The 20,238-nt window shown below is 38.1% G+C and overlaps 1 protein-coding gene across 1 annotated transcript; it reads left to right on the forward strand.

Annotated features, from left to right (window-relative positions):
* The first annotated feature begins 2,217 nt into the window (after positions 1 to 2,217).
* Positions 2,218 to 14,761, forward strand: C2H19orf67 (chromosome 2 C19orf67 homolog). The gene is made up of 6 exons (XM_032209193.1): positions 2,218 to 2,495; positions 5,248 to 5,392; positions 7,872 to 7,972; positions 9,079 to 9,264; positions 10,541 to 10,663; positions 14,155 to 14,761. The coding sequence occupies exons 1-6, from the start codon at positions 2,218 to 2,220 to the stop codon at positions 14,327 to 14,329; spliced, it is 1,008 nt and encodes a 335-aa protein (XP_032065084.1). The 3' UTR covers positions 14,330 to 14,761.
* The last annotated feature ends 5,477 nt before the right edge of the window (positions 14,762 to 20,238 follow it).

Here is a 20,238-nt window from a genome sequence, read left to right on the forward strand (position 1 = left end):
TTGACATTTTTATCCACATATTGAATACTTCCCAGGAACTAGAATCTAGAATAGACAGGGGTTTTCATTTGATGGTGTTAAAGGTTATCATCAGGATGTAAGCTGTTCCGGGTAAAGCTGCCTTTTGCAATTGACTGGTGGTGATTTTGTCAATGCTGATGGTATTCAAGTGGCAGATGTTTTGGGATTGTACTTAAGGCACCTATTACTATCTCTATTTCTTTTGCCAGTTATTCTACATATGTTTTCAGGTCTTTGCATTTTATGAGTTTCTCTACTACTATCACTTTTATTCTGCTGTTTCCAAGATACTGCAATGTTCACTTGCCAGACTTTTTTCTTTCTTACAAAAAGTTACTGTATATACTCAAGTATAAGCCTAGTTTTTCAGCCCACTTTTTGAGCTGAAAAAAGCCGCCTCGGCTTATACTCGAGTCAGTGAAAAATTTGCCCGAAATGGAGGAGAAAAAGGGGCGGGGCCATGCTGCTGGGTGACGCTCGTGAATGGCCCAGCGCCCCTGAGTTTCCCCTCCCTCTGTGTCAGTTTGCCGCGCAGCGTGCACCGCACCATCCCCCCTCCTCACGTTCTAATGTAATGCAGGGCTATCTTACGATTCCCCTTCCTCCCCCTCCTGCCGCTCTGCAACGATGTCCCACCTCCTCCTTGTTATGGCAAGCAGCCACATAGCGATGTCCCACCTCCTCTGGTACAGTGATCCAATGATAGGAATCACTGTGCCGTGTGTCATAGGAGGCGGGACATCATCATCACAGCGGGACATCAGCATCATGAGGTGAGTGAAGTATTTCATTGAATACACCAGTATTGTGTGATAATAATTTGTTATGCAGAGCAAATTTTTACAATGGCTACTGTATATTTAATGGGCACAGGCAGGCTGTATATGTTATTCAATGGGCAATGGCATTATTGGTATCTATTTTTATTTTTAAAATTTATCGGTAGCTGCTGCATTTCCCACCCTAGGCTTATACTCGAGTCAATAACTTTTCCAGTTTTTTGTGGTAAAATTAGGTGCCTCGGCTTATATTCGGGTCGGCCTATACTCGAGTATATACGGTAAGTCTGGGGTGTTATATGACAGAATGTTTGAATTCTGAAGTCAGAGAGCATTTTAGCTTCTTCCTTTTCTATTACTTTGGCCTCACCAGTTCTTGCTTACAGGCAAATGGTATTTCTTGTAGTTATTCTAATGCACCATTATTGCTATTTTGTCATGCTGTTTTTATAGTCAGTCTCTGCAAACTTCCTGCAGCAGCTAACTAGGTGGTCCATCGTTTCTTAAGCTTCTTTGCAGAAGCGGCATTTGCTGTCTGTTGCTATATCTCAATTCTGGTCTTGTATTCATTAAGTCTTGGCCTATTGCAGCCGGAATTAGCTCTTCTGACACTTTCTTTATTTCCCTTCTCTTAACCATTGCCAGATCTATCTGCCTTGCCTATTTTTTTTAATGTACTGGTCATGTAATATTTTTCCCTGATATGTCTTTTTTTCTAGTTTCATTTGGTTCTTGTAGGCCGGTTTGATCTCTCCAGTACCCAGTAAGCCTTCATGATATACTAGCTGTAGTGGATCTTCTCAGTTGGCTGGTGTACACATTTTTTTTCTTTTTACAACGCTGTAATCCCTTTATTTGGGGTGGAGTCGGGGGCAACTGAATGGAGCTGAGCATTTACTGACTGGATGACCTTCCTGACACCTATGCGGAGTTCACAGCTGATATTTTCTCTTCGTGCCCTGATAGAGAAACAAATGTCACTATCTAGGATTGAACTATCTAGGATTGAATCTCAATCTTCCAAGTAGGAGGTGAGAGCCTTCACCTCTAGGCCACTGTGTCACTCATCTGATCTACACATATATTTTGAAAAAAATGCATAAATAGTAATTTGAATCATTTACTTTAAAACATTTGTACTCACATATTCTTTAAGGAATTTGCTATGTCAATTTTATTCACAAATTGTGTGATAGGATACATTGAATTACAGGTGTCAGTGGTCATTCAGTAAACCTCAAACTCATGATCATAATACTAATCAATATACTTCAGTAACAAAAAGGGCATGGGAAGGTAAAGCTGTTATTTTGAGATTTCCATTTTTATTTGGTAGCACTCTGAAGATACTTAAGATATCTAGATGTTTAGTTCCCTGTCTTTTTCTTGGCAGATTGCCTGAAGCAGGTCATTGAAGATGGCCAGTAAGCAAGGGTACAGTTGTCTCTCAGATGGCTCTCTGGATATTCCAATATCTAGCCCTGAAGGCACCCCGAGTCTCAGTCCTCATAGTCCAGGACTATGTCTTATATCTCCTCCAATTGCAGAATCTCACTGGCTGAGCAATGCTCAACCACAGCCTGAGACTCCATCAGAAATGAACATCACTTTAGAAAAGTTGCTTGCTCCAATAACTGAAAAATTGAAATATTTGCTGAAGAAAGCAGAGGACTTCCAGACTTACCTTCTGTACAGGTGGGTTAAGATATGGAAATATTAGCAGCTTTTTGACAGCATGATGCTGAAACTTGACTTTAATTATTTTAACATGGCCAAGGATAATATAATATATCTAAAGCAGCAGTGCCCAGCACATGTCTGCACCAGCCAACCTTGGCTGATTTCAAAAATCTTAACAGGATTGTGTAATACCTAGATAGAAGCCACCAGGAAATTCCACAGCTGTAGAATTCTAGCAATTGAAAAGTGAAAATAAATATGAATGCAAAAATACTTTCACCTTATTACCAAAGCAAACTATATGAACATAACCATTAGGAAGTGAGCTCAACTTCAGTGAGTTTTGAAGATACTACGGGGGGAAATTAATTAAATGATCAAAAATTTCTGAAACCCAAATGTTAACAAAACAACTTAAATAAATAATAAAATGGATTTTATTCCTCCATCAAAAGCAAAAGATTAATAGAACCGTTTTGAGATGGAAATTATTTCAATTCAGACTCAAATCTTTCTATTGTAAAAGTGTGCATTTTGTCTCAAGCTTCAGGTTGTTGATCTTGGAATTCAGATGAAGAATAAAATAAATCTAACAAAGTGAAATCTGGCTATGAAATGGTTTCTGTGGGCATCTCACAATAATAAGCAACCCAATAGAAAATATGACAGATGCAAAAGCAAAAGACAAATGGAAATCAGCCAATCCACCCCAAAGAGGGAGCCAAAAGTTTGATATGCTGGACAGTGTTATAGGTGCTTTTGAATGATTGCTAGTTGGATTTTTGCTTGGTTTCCCTCTGTATCTTTGACTTATTTACTATAGGTCTTATTTCTTGGCCAATGTCTTATATTTCACTCTAACTACTTATGTATTACTATTGCCATGTCTATTTTCCCCATTAGGTTACTTCTATTCCAGTGTTCTTAGTTCTACAGCTACACTTCTACAGTATTACTTTGCAACTTCTGTACAATATCTATCTTCTATATCTCCATATTGCTACACAACTATATCTACTTATTGATGTAGTTCATACTTCTCTATTGCACGGCAATGTTTTGGTTGTTCTTTTCAGGAGAGCTGCTGTTGTATTGGCAATTCCACTCCAAAGGAGTGGAAGGAAGGAACACAACTGCTTTCAATCTGCCCAGCAGCTCTTCTCTTGCAGACAGGAAGGAGAAATGCAATAAGTCCCGAATGCTTTTCCTCTGTGTAGAGCTTATTTTTGAAACAGCAATTTCTGAGATTGTTTGAACATGGTTTGCTAACTTCAGTAAATATCATATGACTGATCAGAAGATCTTGGACTTCTTGTGAGCTTGTTCGGTATGCATTTCTTCCTCCATGATGTTTCTTTAATTTAATCCCCAGTTTATGATATAAGAATAAGTCATCCTTTGCTGTAAAACATTTTTGCGCTTACTCCAACACTATCCAAGGGTAGCCTCAAGACACTTAAACTTCTATCATCCATTAACTTGGAGGAGATCAGGTCACAAGCAGCAACAGTGAATCCAGGTAATAAAGGCAAGAGGTAGATTAGCAATGAAGGTAGCAAATTTCTTGCTGATATACAGGTGCATCCATGGGGGTAGGTAAAAGAAAATCAAGATGGTGATGCAACTATGTAATCTAAGTCCTGTCTCTTTCTTATGTATCTGTCTCATATATTTTATAAAGGGCTGGCTGACTTTAGTGACACTATTGTGACGTCTAACATACCATAACTGTTTTGATAATCCCCTCCCCACAACATGACAGCTGGTGTAGTTTCTCACCAAATCAAGGGCATTAAAAAGTAGTTCAACAGAGCAAAAAGGCCTATGTCTTCAAAATTAATTAAGAAAAAAATATCTGTATCTACCTTATGCCTGCTCTAGGTTAATCTGGATGAAACTCAGATATAACCGTTCTTTATGTTTGGGTATCTGTCATGATTTGAATATAAGGTGGCGCAGTGGTTAAATGCAGCACTGCAGGCTACTTCAGCTGACTGCAGTTCTGCAGTTCGGCTGTTCAAATCTCACCGGCTCAAGGTTGATTCAGCCTTCCATCCTTCCGAGGTGGGTAAAATGAGGACCCGGATTGTTGGGGGCAATATGCTGACTCTGTAAACCGCTTAGAGAGGGCTGAAATCCCTATGAAGCAGTATATAAGTCTAACTGCTTTGCTATTGCTATTGCTAATATTTGGTTTCTGACTAGTAATACAGAAGAGAGCCCTTAATAAAGCCAAGTCATCCATTACTTTTTATTTTGTCCCAGTGTTTTCTCCTATTTTTAGACCCCCTTCTTCAGAATAGGATAAATCATGAATTGAACATGCTAAACTCTGTTTTTCTAAAAATCTTAAAAAATTATTGTTATAGTTATGGTTTGTTTCAAAGAGCAATATCAAAAAGCATGAGAAGGCATTGAATAAGGTAATGCAGGAATTCAGATATGAGAGAATTTCTGTATTATTTTTCCCATTAGGATAGTAGGTAAGGCACTTCATTCCTGATTCCTTGCTGATTTCCAGTAGGCATCCTGGTGGCCAAAGGCAGCAATATCGATAGATTCTTCTACCAAGCTCTTTGCCATATCTCAGTTAAAAAGAGGAATCTTCCAGATTTTGAACCCAGGCTGCAGTTATTGCTACGGTATCATATATATGCCCCAGGTGTGTGTGTGTGTGTAGTAGCACTAGTAAGTGTGTCACAGAATAGTGCTGAGCAGGGAGTAAAGGCAGGGGCTCTCCTTGACGTTAGTGCTCTCCTATTTTCAGCAGAGACAGAATGCAGAAGGAACAGTTTGCCAAAGCCATGCCCACCTTTTTGCAGATGTGCCAGCCATATTTCCACTATTTGGAATCAACAGCACGCAGCTGCACACCTTATTTAAGACCTCCACAGGAGCCAGTCCGGAAAAGAGTGAGTGTTTCCATTGAAGCCCTTGGTCCTATTCCATCCAGCTGGGTTGTGGGGGGGAGAGCAGAGAAAACTACTCTTGTTTGCATCTTTGTGGCACTAACTCGAGAATGACAAGAGGGGAGGAGAAATACATTCCAGAATAGAAAAACTCTTCAAAGTTCTTATATCTTTAGTTTGTGGAGGGTAATTGAGATTCATTCCAGATTTGTTTCAGTGATACTGTACCTATAATCATATGCTTCTTGTGTGTACGACCAAAATTACAATGTCATTTCAACTTTTATCTATTAAAGTATTTATCATTTTTATCATTGTTCTACATTTGTCTTTCATAAAGAAATATCTCTTAAATGTAAAAGACACAATCTCTATATTAAATAAACTATATAAATATATTAGGAGGGAACATTTTGAGATAAATTGGATAAAACAAATAAAGTGACACTAAACTGAGCAGCTAGATGTAACAGGATCATTGATAAGCCTAATGTGTCACTTCTTCCCCAGTTTCAAATATTTCCAAAGTTATTCAACCGATACAATCATATTCATATCTTCCAACCTACAAGTGTTGAAAATATGCAAAGATTACTATGAGCATTCAGTGTTGTCTTCAGCCAATCAATAGGGAAATACAAAGAGTATTGTTCAATCAGTTCCCATCCCTTACATCGCATTGGGCCCTAGACTAACAAGAACCCTGCCCTCTCATTTGCAGCTGAAAAAGGAAATAATTTGCTACCATCCCTCCCCAAATCTATGTTGGTATCAGGGAAAACGGTATTAAGGAAGATGATTTGTAAATACACACACACACACACACACACACACACACACACACACACAAACTTTTTTTACATTTAGCAAAGTCTCCAGAGGTGGAATCATAGCAAATTGATATGGGGAATACAGGAAATGGTAAATCTAGAAGTCCCCACTGACTATTCAGGGCTGCGCTTTTCTTTGGTTTTCTAAACAGAAAGAAAAACAAACCTATAGTGGAGCAGGGCTGGGACTTCTCTCTCAAAACCAGACAATACTGTTCAAATTTGGAGCTGATTCTGAATTAGCAAAAACACTCCATGTGAAAATGCTCCAGGTTAGATGGAGAAGGTTACACATGCCTCTCAATGTAGGGGTGTTAGATTCCCAGATCCATAAAAGGCAGATATATTCAGACGACTACATATGACCATTTCCACAAAATACACCCATTGTTGCCTCTTAGTTATTATTCAGCATACAGCCCAATATTTAGATCTCCTCCTTCATCATTTTATTGCTGCAGAAAGTCTACACTTTCCTCAGAAACCTGCTGCATTTCTCACATCATTCTAATAACTCAGGGTTTTGCAATGTTTCAGTTGTACTTAAAGGTGATCTTTCTGTCTTTCTTTTCTAGAGGAGTATTTTCTTACCATTTCTTCATCCCTCCCATTATTGTTTTTCCTCTATACCCCCATATCCCAGCAAGCCTCCCTCATATCATTTCTGTACTGCAGGGGGTCTACAGTATGGGGACACTTGAAAGGGTGCTTCCTTATTCGAAGAATTGCTTGACAATGCCAATTGAGTTTCCCAAAGGATGGTTCACAGTTCATGCGCTCGCACTTCCCTCCTCCTTCCCTTTTTTAGAGGACAACTTTGAAATACTTGGCCAGGTTCTTGAGCAGCAAAAGATGAGAACTAGACAGATCCCGTGTGTGTGTGTGTGTGTGTGTGTGTGTGTGTGTGTGTGTGTGTAGGAAACAAACTACTATAAAGGATTATCCTCCTTTCTGGAAGAGAGGTGAAAGAGGAGTTTGGATTTACAAATCCTGAACCATGGCACATTCAGATAAATAAATTTCCTGCCATTTTTTAAACTGGAAATGCTCTAGGTTTCTCTACCTACAGCTGGGCACAGAACTTAACAACATGCCTATAGGGTGACATCCTTATACTAATCCAATGCCATGTGTTCCTCTATAAGCAATGCTCCTTAATATGTGTTGCTTGCCTGTAGAAAACCAAAAATAGGCTTTTATTCACAGACTGATTATTTGGATCATGATATCCTCCATCTGTAACCCGCCTCCTTTCTACCACCACTTTTTTTTTACTACAGGGTAGGCAATGGAAGCTCTGTGGCAGAACAGAAAAAGGAGGAGACACATTTCTTTCTCACTTTCGGTAGTGAACTGATTGTTGGTTGAAAGCAGTGCTTTTTCCTCTTGCTGAGAGGGAAGGAGGCAGTAAGGAATACCCCAGCCTTAGTGTTTATCTTAGATTTCAGATATGAGGAATTTGGTTGTAACACCTCCCACCCACCACCCACCCCATGAAGCCTCAAATCATATTTTAACTAATGGAACAACAGAATTGTGTTAGCAGAGTAAATATTGGGGATTAGCCTGGTCTCAAGGATTTGCCTGATATTGTTCAAGACCTCGGTTTTTATCTTCCAATTTCAAAACATTTGTTCTTCCATTTGTCACAGCTTCTGGAAATTTCTCAGCAATTGGCTTGCCAGCTTGAGCAACTGGTTCTGATGTACGCTTCCTTCAGCTTTGTTTCTCTTGAAGATACAGACCCATTCAGGTACAAAGCACTCATGAGGGAAAGGTTAGCTCTATGTACTTAGTGTGATTTATTTCTTTATTTCAATTTGTATAACTGTCCATTTTGTTTATGTGATTCTGGGCAGCATACAAGTTAAAACAGTAGCAGCAAATATTCATATATATATATATATAAATTAAAACAAAAACTGTTAAAACAAATTAGCCAATGCAAGATGATGCAAGGTTAGACAAATGTTTCAGAATTGATCTTTGCTAATCATTCAACTGTGTAGAATTGGAGAAAATGTTCTTCCAAATAAAGCCAACATTTGGTATGTGCCATAAAGCACACGTTTATGGTGTGTTTTTGCTCTCTCAAGTATCTCTACACCAGTGATGGTAAACTTTTTCAGCACCTAGTGCCGAAAAGGGAGCATGCACACGGGCAGCCCAGAGTGCCAAAAGTGACCACTTTGCATACACGGGCACCCTTCAAGCATGTGCACATGCTCATCTGGGTCACGATCAGGAAGAGGAGCTGCCCAGGGGCATGGGCGCACTGGATAATGTACTTCTGGTTTTCGGCGCACACATGCACTCCAGCAAGCAACTCTTCCGGTTACTGCCACGTATGCGCATGTGCCTATTAGCTGGACATGCATGCTCACGCCGGAAAAAGGAAGACCAACTCTTCCGGTTTCTGGCACTGCAGCACCCACAAAGGCCAGCTGATCATCGCGTGCACATGCACACCAGAAACCCAGAAGAGGAATGGGCGACGCCACCTGTGCCACTTCAGGCACATATGCCATAGGTTTGCCATCACAGTCCTAGACTGTTAACAGACAGAAAATTGAGTAGCTTTTTAAAGTTCACCTAAAGAGCCTGTTTAAAAAAGTCTAAATCTAGGACGATCCTATCCCATTTTCAGGAATACTGAAAGGAAGCCTAAGGTTCCATTATGTTTCGATAACTTAGGCTCACATTGATAATTTTTCTTCAAAAGTTACTGATTTATTTATTTTTGTCCAAGAAAGAGGAAATTGCTCTTGGTTTCGAATCTGCTCTGTTGCCTCAACTTTCTTCTTACTTACATGCACAAACATATCTGTCACGCCATATTTGTCTCAAAATCTCCACCAGCGTATCATGTTTCTTCTGTGGGAAATTTTGGATGAATGAGACTTGGCAAGTTTCCATCTTTCGCTACTGCATCTCAGCACCATACACAGCTGCTCATATTCCCCACAATCTTTATAAGAAGATGCGCTGGAACCTGGACATCTTGGAGGGGTCTGCTGCTCGGAATCAAACCCTCCGGACAGAATAGTGAGTTGCTGGAGATACTGAGGAGATTTATTTTATTTTTATTTATTTATTAAATTTATATGCTACCCACCTCACTGATAGGGCTACTTTGGGTGACTTACAAACAATAAAAATATAAATATATGAGCAATTAAAGTTCAAAAAGCTATATAAAAAAACTAGAACCAAGACATGAGATCTTTATCTTACCCATCAATTATGTCCAGTGGTGAGCACCTCCTCAAGGCCCTTTGCTAAGCCAACTGGCAAAACCAGGTTTTGATACTTTTCTGGAAGGCTTAAAGAGTGGGAACAGCTTTTGTCTCTTATGGTAGAATGTTGGGATCCCAGCAGAAAGGCTCTTCTCTTTGAGCCCACCAGCCAGGATTGTTTAGCAGGTGGGGTCTGCAATAGGCTCCTTCCACTGGAGTGAATAGGGTTGGCAAGTCCCACTGGGGAAAAGTAGCTCCTCAGATACCCTGGACCCATGCTTTAAAGGTAAAAACTAATACCTTGAATTGGACCCAGAAGTAAACTGCAGCTGATGCCACAGTGGTATTGTATGTGTCACCTTAGGGCCCATAGAGCTATCTGCGCTGCTGCATTTCAGACTAGTTGTAGCTTCCAAATAGTCTTTAAGGGTAGCCTCATGTAGAATGCATTACAGCAATCCAACTGAGAGATGGCCAGGGCATGAGTGACTTGCACAGATTCAGATAAAGGTGTGACTGGTTCACAATATGAAGTTGTGCAAGTGTCCTTATAGAAATGATTGCCATGTGAATTTTGAGCGGAAGGCATGACTGTAGGAGAATCCCCAGGTTGTACACCGGGTCTGGCTGGGAGAGTGCAATCCAGAACTAAAGATGATAAACAACCAGATCCCAAGGCCCCTTGAACCCACAACACTCCATCTTACCAGAGTTCAGTTGTAGCCTGTTGTCCCCCATTCAGACTCCCACAGCTTCCATGTGCTGTAAAATAGCAGCCACGGCATCACTTGGATCATTGGTAATGGAGATGCAGAGCTGAGTTATCATCTGCATACTGATATCTCATCCAATGATGTTGGATGATCTCATACAGCAGTGAATTACATGAGGAGAGTCAATATGACCTAGCTAGACAGATCATTTAAAAACACATCTCCCTTTCTATACTTCTGTTGATGAAAGATTCCATGTTGTATCAAAATAATTCGTTGTTTGGTCTTAACTAATGTTTATTTCTTGAGTTTTCCAGAGGCTGTTTGATCAGCCAACCAATTCACTGCTTCCATGCAATCTTTGTGTTGTAGCTACTTCCTATGCTTCCGTGATACAGGAGATGAAACAACTGTGAAAATGCAGAAGCTTTGGTCCATAGGACGGTGGGTGCCTATAGATCCTGACAGTGAGCACAGTTCTGATGTACTATCCTGGTAGGTGTGCAGAACTAGGGATATAGGCCATTGGCATAACACTTATACAGACTGACTTAATGTAATGGTGTAATGGTTAAGGCATCAGGCTAGAAACTGGGACAGTGTGAATTCTAGTCCCATTTTGAACAACTGGATTATCTGGGTCAGTCACTTTCTCTTGCCCTAGGAAGGAAACAATGACAAATTATTTCTGGAAAACCTTGCCAAGAAAACTGCAGGAACTTGTCCAGGCAGTTTCCAAAAATCTGACATGACTAAATTGAAGGGAGGGGGGGATTGCAAATAGTTTCTCAGTTGAAACTGTGGTTGGATTTGCTCATGTGTTGTGAGATTAAGGAGTTTTCATCATGCCTTCTGACTGCTAGTTGATGTTCATGGATGTGCTCTGCTAATCATCTGCCAGTAAGTCCTACATAGTGGCTGTTACAGTCCTTACATTGTATGTTGTAGATGATGCAATTCTTAGGCTTCTGGATCTCTTGGTTTATTTACAATTTTTGAAGAGCATTGATTAATTTGTGTGCTTTTGTGATATGAAGTGGTTGTAGTATTCTGTTGGTTGTCTCCAAGATGTTTTTGACATGCAGGAGTGTTATCCTTTACAAACTGCTGCAACAGATTGTCTGATCAGGGACTTTTTGACAAAATTCCCTGAGCCTTCAGTTAGATGATGTTGTATAGGTGATCTGCTTCCTCTTACTGGCATACCGGGTAGCTTCAGTGAATTTGTACTTACCTAAATAATATTCTTATACAACTTCTCTTGAGGGAATTGCTTTGGGTTGATGCTTTGGTTGAAGAATATTTAATTAGTATTAGTAGGGTTTCAAAATACTTTGTCAGACCTGCCCAAACATAGACTTTTAGGAAAGAAAGACCCTCAACTCCATCCACCTACAGTTAGGTGGTTGCAGAGAAAGTAAAACGAGATCTGAATATTCCCATGCAAAGGTTACACTTTCCCACCTTTCCCCAGCCCTCCCCCACTTGACCAGTCCATCAGTGTCCAATAAGATGCCTTTATGATGTTTTGGGGATGGCTTGGAGCTTGGTGCCTCCCAATGCACTTTCACATTCGATTCCCAAGCCATGTGTCCTTGGAGACTGGTTTTTTCCCGTTTTGTATTTCTGGTTCTTGTCAACATGTCTCCCCTCCTGCTGTTGTATATTATACATTTGCTCTGTGCTAGGTTGAATTATTTTGTCCCTTTAACCTAGCATTGTTTTCTTTTGACTATCAGTGTTCATCACAATGATGGGAAGAGATCTTTCCTTTCAACTTGGGAAGGTTGGTTCAACTGGGATTGAATTAAAGTCATCCTGCATGTAGTTCACACTCTATGACCATAATGGAGTTTGGCCATTATGGTCATAATTTGTAACAATCATAAAGTGAGTCACCCATGTGACTGACCTGATTTTACAACACTTTTTGCAGTGGTTATTAGTGAATGCTGTAGTTGTTAAGTAAACCAATTGTTTGCTATGGATGAGTTTTGTTGAAAACCAGAAATAAATGCTGGTTTTCAGCAACCACTTCATAAAACACAGTCATATGATTATGGGACACTGCAAATGGCCATAAACATGGTTGGGTTGCCAAGTACTGGAAATGTAGTTACATAAATGTGTGTGTGGATGGCCATTAGGTTATAGGTATCTCAAGGGAGATCCAGTATAACTTTAAATGGTCACTGACCAGTCATATGTGTTTCCCCAAAAATAATACAGGGTCTTATTTTCTTTTGACCCCAAAAATAAGCACTTGGCCTTATTTTTGGGGAGGTCTTATTATTTTTCAGGTGCAGGAGGCGGCGAGCGTGATCACCTCATGGCTGCTAGTGTGTTGCAATATTTCCAGGGAGGGCTTATTTTAGCACATGCGCTCAAAAGCCTGATTGGGCTTATTATCCAGGGAGGTCTTATTTGGGGGAAAATAGGGTACCTATATGAACCTCTTCTATTGCAGAGATATCTAAAGACTGCTATACATTTGCACTTAAATAATTGAGGTCCTAATCATTGATGGAAAACTAAAGTTTTGTATCGTCTTAAGTAATTGTGATGCTGCAGCAGCATCACTTCTATCACTATACAGACATTTTATTTACATAGAATTTTCCTTAGGTATTCAAATACATTATCTCCAATCTCCAATATTGTTCTTAAAGGATAAACTTGATAAAACTATATAATAATGTACAACTGTGCTAGTCACTCGTGCATTTGTGAACCACGTTTGAAGGTGGAATAGACAGGCCATCATTCCATCATTGGAATGCTCCATCATTGCTACTTTCCCTTGGTAGCTATGTTCCTACCAAGATTATGTTCAGAAACAGTACTTTAACTATGTATATTAATGCTTCCAAATTTGTTAAAGGAAAACACACACAAACACACACAGAGAGAGACAGACAGATTTATATCTATTTAAGTTACAATTGAAATAGCTTGCATTGTCTTTGGCATTAATAAACATTCTAATGGGAAATTTTGAATAAGTATTCTACACCCGAAATTTAGAGTATTGCATACCACAACACTATTGCAATTTTATTCTAAAACACTTTCCTATTTTTATAATGTGGGATGTACTTGAAATGCGTGGGATAAAATTGATTCTCTGTGTGAGTGTGTGCTGAAACTTCCCACTCATTTTTATTGTGGTAAAAACAAATGTAGATGATGCCATCTGCTTGATTCAATATTATGACTGAATTCAATACTGTGACTGGTGACTGACTGTCAACAATAAGCACTTTCTGAAAAACATATACAAAGAAGCACTTCTGAAGATTCAAACACAAAATGTAAAAAGATCAATACTGACTCTATACCTATCTCTAGGAAAAGATAGATTTATAATAGATACCTGATGGTTCCAGAGAACACTTTATCTATATAGATATTCTGTTGCCTCCAAAAGGATGGTAGTCTTCCAAGTGAAAAGCGCCTGTGCTTTCTATCTTATTTTTCCATTATTATTATTCCACTTACTTTAAAAAAAACTGGGAATATTGTGTTAGTACAACTGTAAAGAACAGGCAGCCATCTGAAAGTACTGATATGGAAGAAATCCACACATTCATTACAGTTCATTTGCTCTATGTCTCTTGCTTTTCAAATTTCTTTGACTTTTGACTTTTAGTGTTAAACATACATACAAAAATAAGACAGGCTGCTCATCCAAATATCTTGTATTGGAAAAAAATGAGAAAACAGAATAGGACAAATGTATGATTGAATAGAATGTAAACTCATTTTCATCTGACTATACCCACCTTTTGAGAAGACAAATATGCAACATAACTTCGTGCCAGATAATACTTACCATGTACTTCTAAAGCATTCTACAGGAATGCCCTAAGAATGCTTAATTATTAAACAAGGGAACTCCAAGGGGAACTCCAATCTCCAGAGTACTTACCTGGGTAGGATGGAGGCTATAAAGATCACCTCTGACTTCTCCCTTTTTCTTCACCCAGGGTGTTGTGTCACCAGCCCACAGGCGATTATCAGCAGCTCCTAACAATTGGATTTGAAGAACCTTCTCACACCTTAGCTACAGACCTCTTAGTGCAGATGCTACACGCTCAGAGTTCTGGTCTTCTTAATCGGGAGTCATCCTGCTGGGTGGGCCCAGGAGAACAGGTGCAGTAAAATGTACATCCCCTTCATGTGCACCATAATGTGTATTTCATGTATACACATTATCAGCATCACCAATAGCACATTATCAAGAGCATTATTCCAGATGCCAGTGTTTTGACACCACAGTCAAAAGAGCATATGTGTTTTGTATTACAAGTATGAAATTTTTTAGAGTTTGGCAACTTTGTTTTGACGTAGAAAAAAAGCATTATTTTTTATTTCACATCCCATTTTAATTTCCTTAGATATATTTCTGAAACTATCTAGGAAAGATATGAGAGAATTTGTTTTAAGTTATAACAGTTTCTTGAATATTACAACTCAGTTCAATTCCAGTGTATTTTGAGGCTATTCGTTCATATTATTTAAGGCTGTAGATGTTAAGAACTGATACATAATATATCTGGGAGATCAGGCTGTGGAAAGGTATACTTCAGCTTCAGTTCTAAATATTTATTTATTGACTCGATTTTTTCAATGTTTAAGATCACACAAATAACAAAACTGAAACATTTAAATATAAAAATTTAAAATCCCACTTAAAAACAACATAACACAAGCTATTAAATTTAGTAAACAAACAAGCAGTAAGATTGGCAGTACAGAAGTTAGGCCTTCTACCAGACAAAACATTTGACAGGCCATGAAAAGCTTTCCTATCCTGTGTAATGTCACACAGGATAGGATAATAATGGGATCGTGAATGGGATATCTTGACTATTTTGAAATGGTGACAAGCTATATATTTCCATGGGTTCATTATGATAATTATTCTAAATGTTACAGTGCTAGATATTATGCTACATTTCACTTTTTTTTAAAAAATCACCTTGTTTCAGAACAAATGATAAACTACAATAATTTAGTTTAAGAAAAAAAAATAAAACAATACAAGGAAATAAAAGGAATGTTTAGCAATTATTTTTTTTAAAGCAGATGCTAACACCATGTGTTTGGAAATGTAGTGGCTGACTTCGCAAAACTAGGCTGGATATAGTCTTGTTTTACTCTACCTGCAGTAATAATGGCTGGAATTCATTTGGAAGAACTTTATGTTCGTACATAAGAAATTTGGAACTCAGAAATGCGGCCTGAAATTAACTGCAACCAAAGGAATCCTCCTATGAGAAATAACAGGTCCTCACATATGGTATAATTTTTCACAGGGTACATAATGGGGATAGCTTGTGTCCTGTTATGTATGAGGAAACTGCTGCCTTTAAAACATAGATCAGAGTTAAAACATGAAGAAAAAAGTTAAGCAAGAATGCAGAATTGGAAGGGCACCTGTTATAAAGCAAAACTGAAATAAAAAAGGAACCCTGCCATCTAGTGGCCTAAATATTTATTTCAAAGGTCAGCCATACTGGTGTATTGTTTTTGCAAGTCTGTGGAACAGGATGTACAAAAACATTGCGATGTTTTTGCTTTGTGAAACTATGCAACAAAATGTACCCAAATGTAAATAACAGAAATGAAAATAAAGAATGATGGTAAACGCATATAAGAAAAGATTTATTTTTTATTTTGCATCACAGAATAAAAACAATACAAACTTTTAAAAAGTCCAACAAACGCAAATATATTGGAAAATGACAATAATTAAAAAAATACATTTTAAACATTCATGTATACAATGACATTTGTATTATCAAAACTAACCTATTAAGAAAACGTTAATAGAGATAATAAATGATAATCAAATTACTTGAATTTTTCCACTATAATTTTCCACAGTGATTCATTGCAATAATTTTTCAGCAAAACAATGTTCTATGGTTTTCAATATCATTGTTCCAATAAAAGATTTCAGTATCTCTACATTTTACAATAAAAATAAAGCGGATAGTAAGAAAAAATGAATTAATTTCTTAGGTGGATTGATTTACATGTATTATAAAATATAGATAGTAAACCAACCTCAGGATTTAGTATTGAAGATAATTGACTTATTATTTATTCTTCCAAATCTTTCAAATTATCCTGTTAGCCAAAACATTGACTAACAGGATAATAATGCAATGTTAGCAAGACATATCACCTACAAATTATTTTTATGGTAAACAACCTATATGACCCCTTGATTATCATTTCAGAGATATTTCTTACCAGATTTCTCAAAGCCTTCAACATTGGCAGAGCTTCTAATGTACTGCCTTCATTGGAAAAATTCTTAAAAATTCAGAAAGATACTCAGAGATATATTTGCCTGTAAAATAACCTATGTTGAACCCTTTAGCAGTTAAAAATAAGCAATTAATCACAAAACAAATTCTGCATTTAAGTCATATAATCTTTTACATTTATGTCAAAATGTTTTATAAAATTTGCCAAATTTCAATTCCATGGGAGACATGGGTTCCAGATTTTGCATGCGTTTGCAAATTAGCCCATTTGAGGTACCTTCAAAAATTTTGGCCCTATGATACAACATTTCAGCCAGGTAAAGGTCATACCCTGATAAACAGTTTAAATAACATATAGATTCATGGGGACTTGCTGAAATAATTTACTGTAAAAGGAATTTGTTTGCCACAAGAAAGTCTGATGAGATTCATTAGGTTTTGTACCCAAATTATCCTGCATATTTTAGACTAGGGCTGTCAAACTCCCTTCCCCCCCCCCCTCCAGCCCCGGATACATCATGTGCTGGCCATGCCCATGCCCGGTTTAGCAAAGGGGCAAAAAAGTTCTGATATGTCATGTGACAATGTGAGTTTGACATCCCTACTTTAGACTCACAAAAGCAGCCTAAGATTTTGATATTACATTTTTGACAGTTCTTTATTATATATGTATATTTAAAATATTACTAATAACCCTTACTGATATAATTTGTATCATATACTTTGTTCAATTGAAACCAGATTTATGCTTCTTAGCAGCACTTTTACAAAATATATTCAGGTTTACAATTAAATCCCTAATTCTATAAAATCATCTTTCTTGCCATGCCTTATATGCTTAACCTGCAGTGATTAAAATGAGAGAGAGTCAGGAGTCAAAAGTTTCCAGTTTCTCCAAACTTGAATATTGATTTGAAAAGAGATGGATATATTAAAACTGGCAGAATTATTCACTGCCTGAGGGAATACAAAACATGCATCAGAAAGAGACAAGGTCATGATAGTTTTTGTATAGCTTTTCTTTTCGAAGTTTCAAGGCTAGATTGCTGGAAGAATTTTAGAACCTTTTGAAGCTGAGAACTTTCATTTGTTAGACTGAATGCGTTATTTTTTTGTGTTTTTATACTCTTCAAATAAGCCATAAGTCCTGATGTCGTGTTGTAGAGCTGTTAAAATTATAAAGCTAGTATCAGTAAAAGCAAGGAGCATGTTTTCATTTCTCTGTTAGTAACTCTAAAGATAAATTCATGCTTTTGAATTTAGATTTAGAAATTGAAATTGCATTGAGATATTGATTGCTATCACAAGTACCTAGGCATGGTAAAAAGTCAAGTGTTGTATAGTTGCCCAAGTTCTTTCAAGCATTTTAAAGTCATGAAATACTAAAAAGTTTCCAGAGTTTTAAGTGGTAGGCATGTGCTGTCACAGTCTTCCCCATATAGGACACATATTTTATTCACATCAAGAAGTGTAGGGTTCTTAACCTGGGCCCAAAAACCCCTTGGGGAGTGTCTGGATAGAATTCAGGGAATCTATGAATTTAGGTTGGAAAATAACTATTTTCACCTGTATTACTATATTATATCTATTTTTATATTTCGATAGCTGTATTTGAACATAACTGGTGTTTGTGGGTTTTACAAGACTCTAAAAGTGGTCCATCGCACAAAAAAAGGATAAGAACTCTTGAAATAACGTAATACGTTTCAGCATCATATTGACATATTGATAATTTCTAAATTACTTAAATAAGCACTATTATCGAAAGCTGAGTTAAGCAACCTTCTGAGAATAGAACCTTCTATAAGTTATTGATTTGTTTGAATAGAATGTGAGTACACAAAGATACAAATTGCAAGTCGTTGACCACAATAATTCCACAGAGAAGATACACCACCCATGATTTTCTAATTCATCAAGCAGAACACATTCAATGATGGCACAAAACTAGAGGGTTTTGATGGAATACAGAAGTTCCATAAATCCATATTCTTATTGCCATTTTGGGGTTGTTGGAAGAAATGTCCTTTTGGGTTCAGTTCCAAGTGGGGGAAGAGACACTGGAAACATGGAGGCTGCTTGGAAAGATGGTTTTAATGGTGGACAGAACCACATGGTTTGAGGTCCTGGGGAAAAAGGTGATCACAGGCGTCAAGATGTTGGGTGAAGAAGGGAGCGAGATGCTGAAAGTTCATGGTTTTATACCCTCTCGGGCCTTTGATCTTGATATTGTATTCTGATTGGTTGTCAGACTCCCATGGAGCCATGCAAGGGCAACTCTCTAGACTGTTTTGAGTCCAAGTTTGGTTGAGCATTGCTTCTTCCCAAATGCCCTGTGGTGCAATGGGTAAAGGGCTAATACTATCATGCCTTTATCCCATCACCCTGGAGCTGAAGGGGGGTGGGGGATCTTTGCTATAAACTGGCTGAGGCATTTTAATGACCCATTGACAAAGGTGAGTCTGTTTCCTACCCAGGGAAATATAATATTCTGCCTTTTTCAATATTTCCCAGGATATTTCATTTTTCTAGGAGAGGGGTGGGCTTTAACTTCCTACAGGAGAAACTGTATTTTTGAAAAATGCCTTAAGTGGTCAACTAGCCAAACTGCAAACATCCCACTTACAGAAGAGATTTTCAATAAGATCCAAACCATCCAACAGCAACACATTTTGATCCATTTGAAACGCCACACAGCAGTTTTCCTTGCTTAAGGAGCAGCAGGACAAGGTACTCAAGGTCATTTTGAGTCTTATTGAAGCAAGGTACACTTCTGCTGCATGACTAGTGAGCTGGATGATCTGGCTCTTGGGGAATTCATCACTCTGATTTAAAAAATGCTACCCATTGCCACATTTCACTGGGAACAGCTAAAAGATTGAATCTGATAACATCAGTCTGTTTGTACAAATTGGCTGTTTGAGAAGTAGGTGTTTGCCATTTTCAAAAACACATGTTTTTATCCAAAACAATACAGAAATCTATATTGTATTCCTACATCTAGCTGTATGTATGGCTGGTAAATGTGGCAAATTTGGCTCTGGTCAAGATGTGGCTATCTGGACTATATTCTAAATATAGCTGCTTTTGCCTGTCCATCAAAGTTGTGAGTCTTCCTGCCTCAAAGTCTTTTAGTTTATATAACTGAGATGTATTTAATTTATTTGACTGAATGGGGTTTTTTTAAGAATATTAGCCTTGATCAACTACAGAGAATAGAATCAGTTCCCGTCCATAATCTGAGGGCAATCCAAATATTCCGATCCTGCGCAGGTATTTGGGAGTTTGGCTGGCGGTGAAATAGATGCTCCAGGAAGTTCTGCATTATTCTGGAGGGCTTGAGGAGTTTAGGGTTATAATCCTGAAACTCTTCCACTTTATTTAAAAGGTAAGCATTACAACTCCAGGTTTTAATTTATCTCAATCCCAGCCCACTCTCTTGCATCAATAGCAGTTAACAGAAATGCATTCTGACGCATTCCGTTCCTTATGATTGCCTATCTTTTAAAATCCTTTCTTCCTCGAGACAGTTCGGGTTAACATCGTTACCTTAGTAATTATTATTTACGCATAATACTAAGGAAAACAAATTCTCATTCCTGAACATAAAAGCAATCGAGGAATACATCTGCCCGCACCCAAAATGGCGAGCAGTCCCTCCTTCCTTTTCCCCACCATACACTCGCTAGAGAAACTTCAGCTGCCCCGACTTCCCTTTCCCACTGTCGGCAGCCATTTTTTTTCTCTGTAAGCCGCGGGAGTTGAAAGACCGGAAGGAGCCGGCACGCATCC

Source organism: Thamnophis elegans, chromosome 2 (assembly GCF_009769535.1).
Source record: "Thamnophis elegans isolate rThaEle1 chromosome 2, rThaEle1.pri, whole genome shotgun sequence".
Lineage (NCBI taxonomy): Eukaryota > Metazoa > Chordata > Lepidosauria > Squamata > Colubridae > Thamnophis > Thamnophis elegans.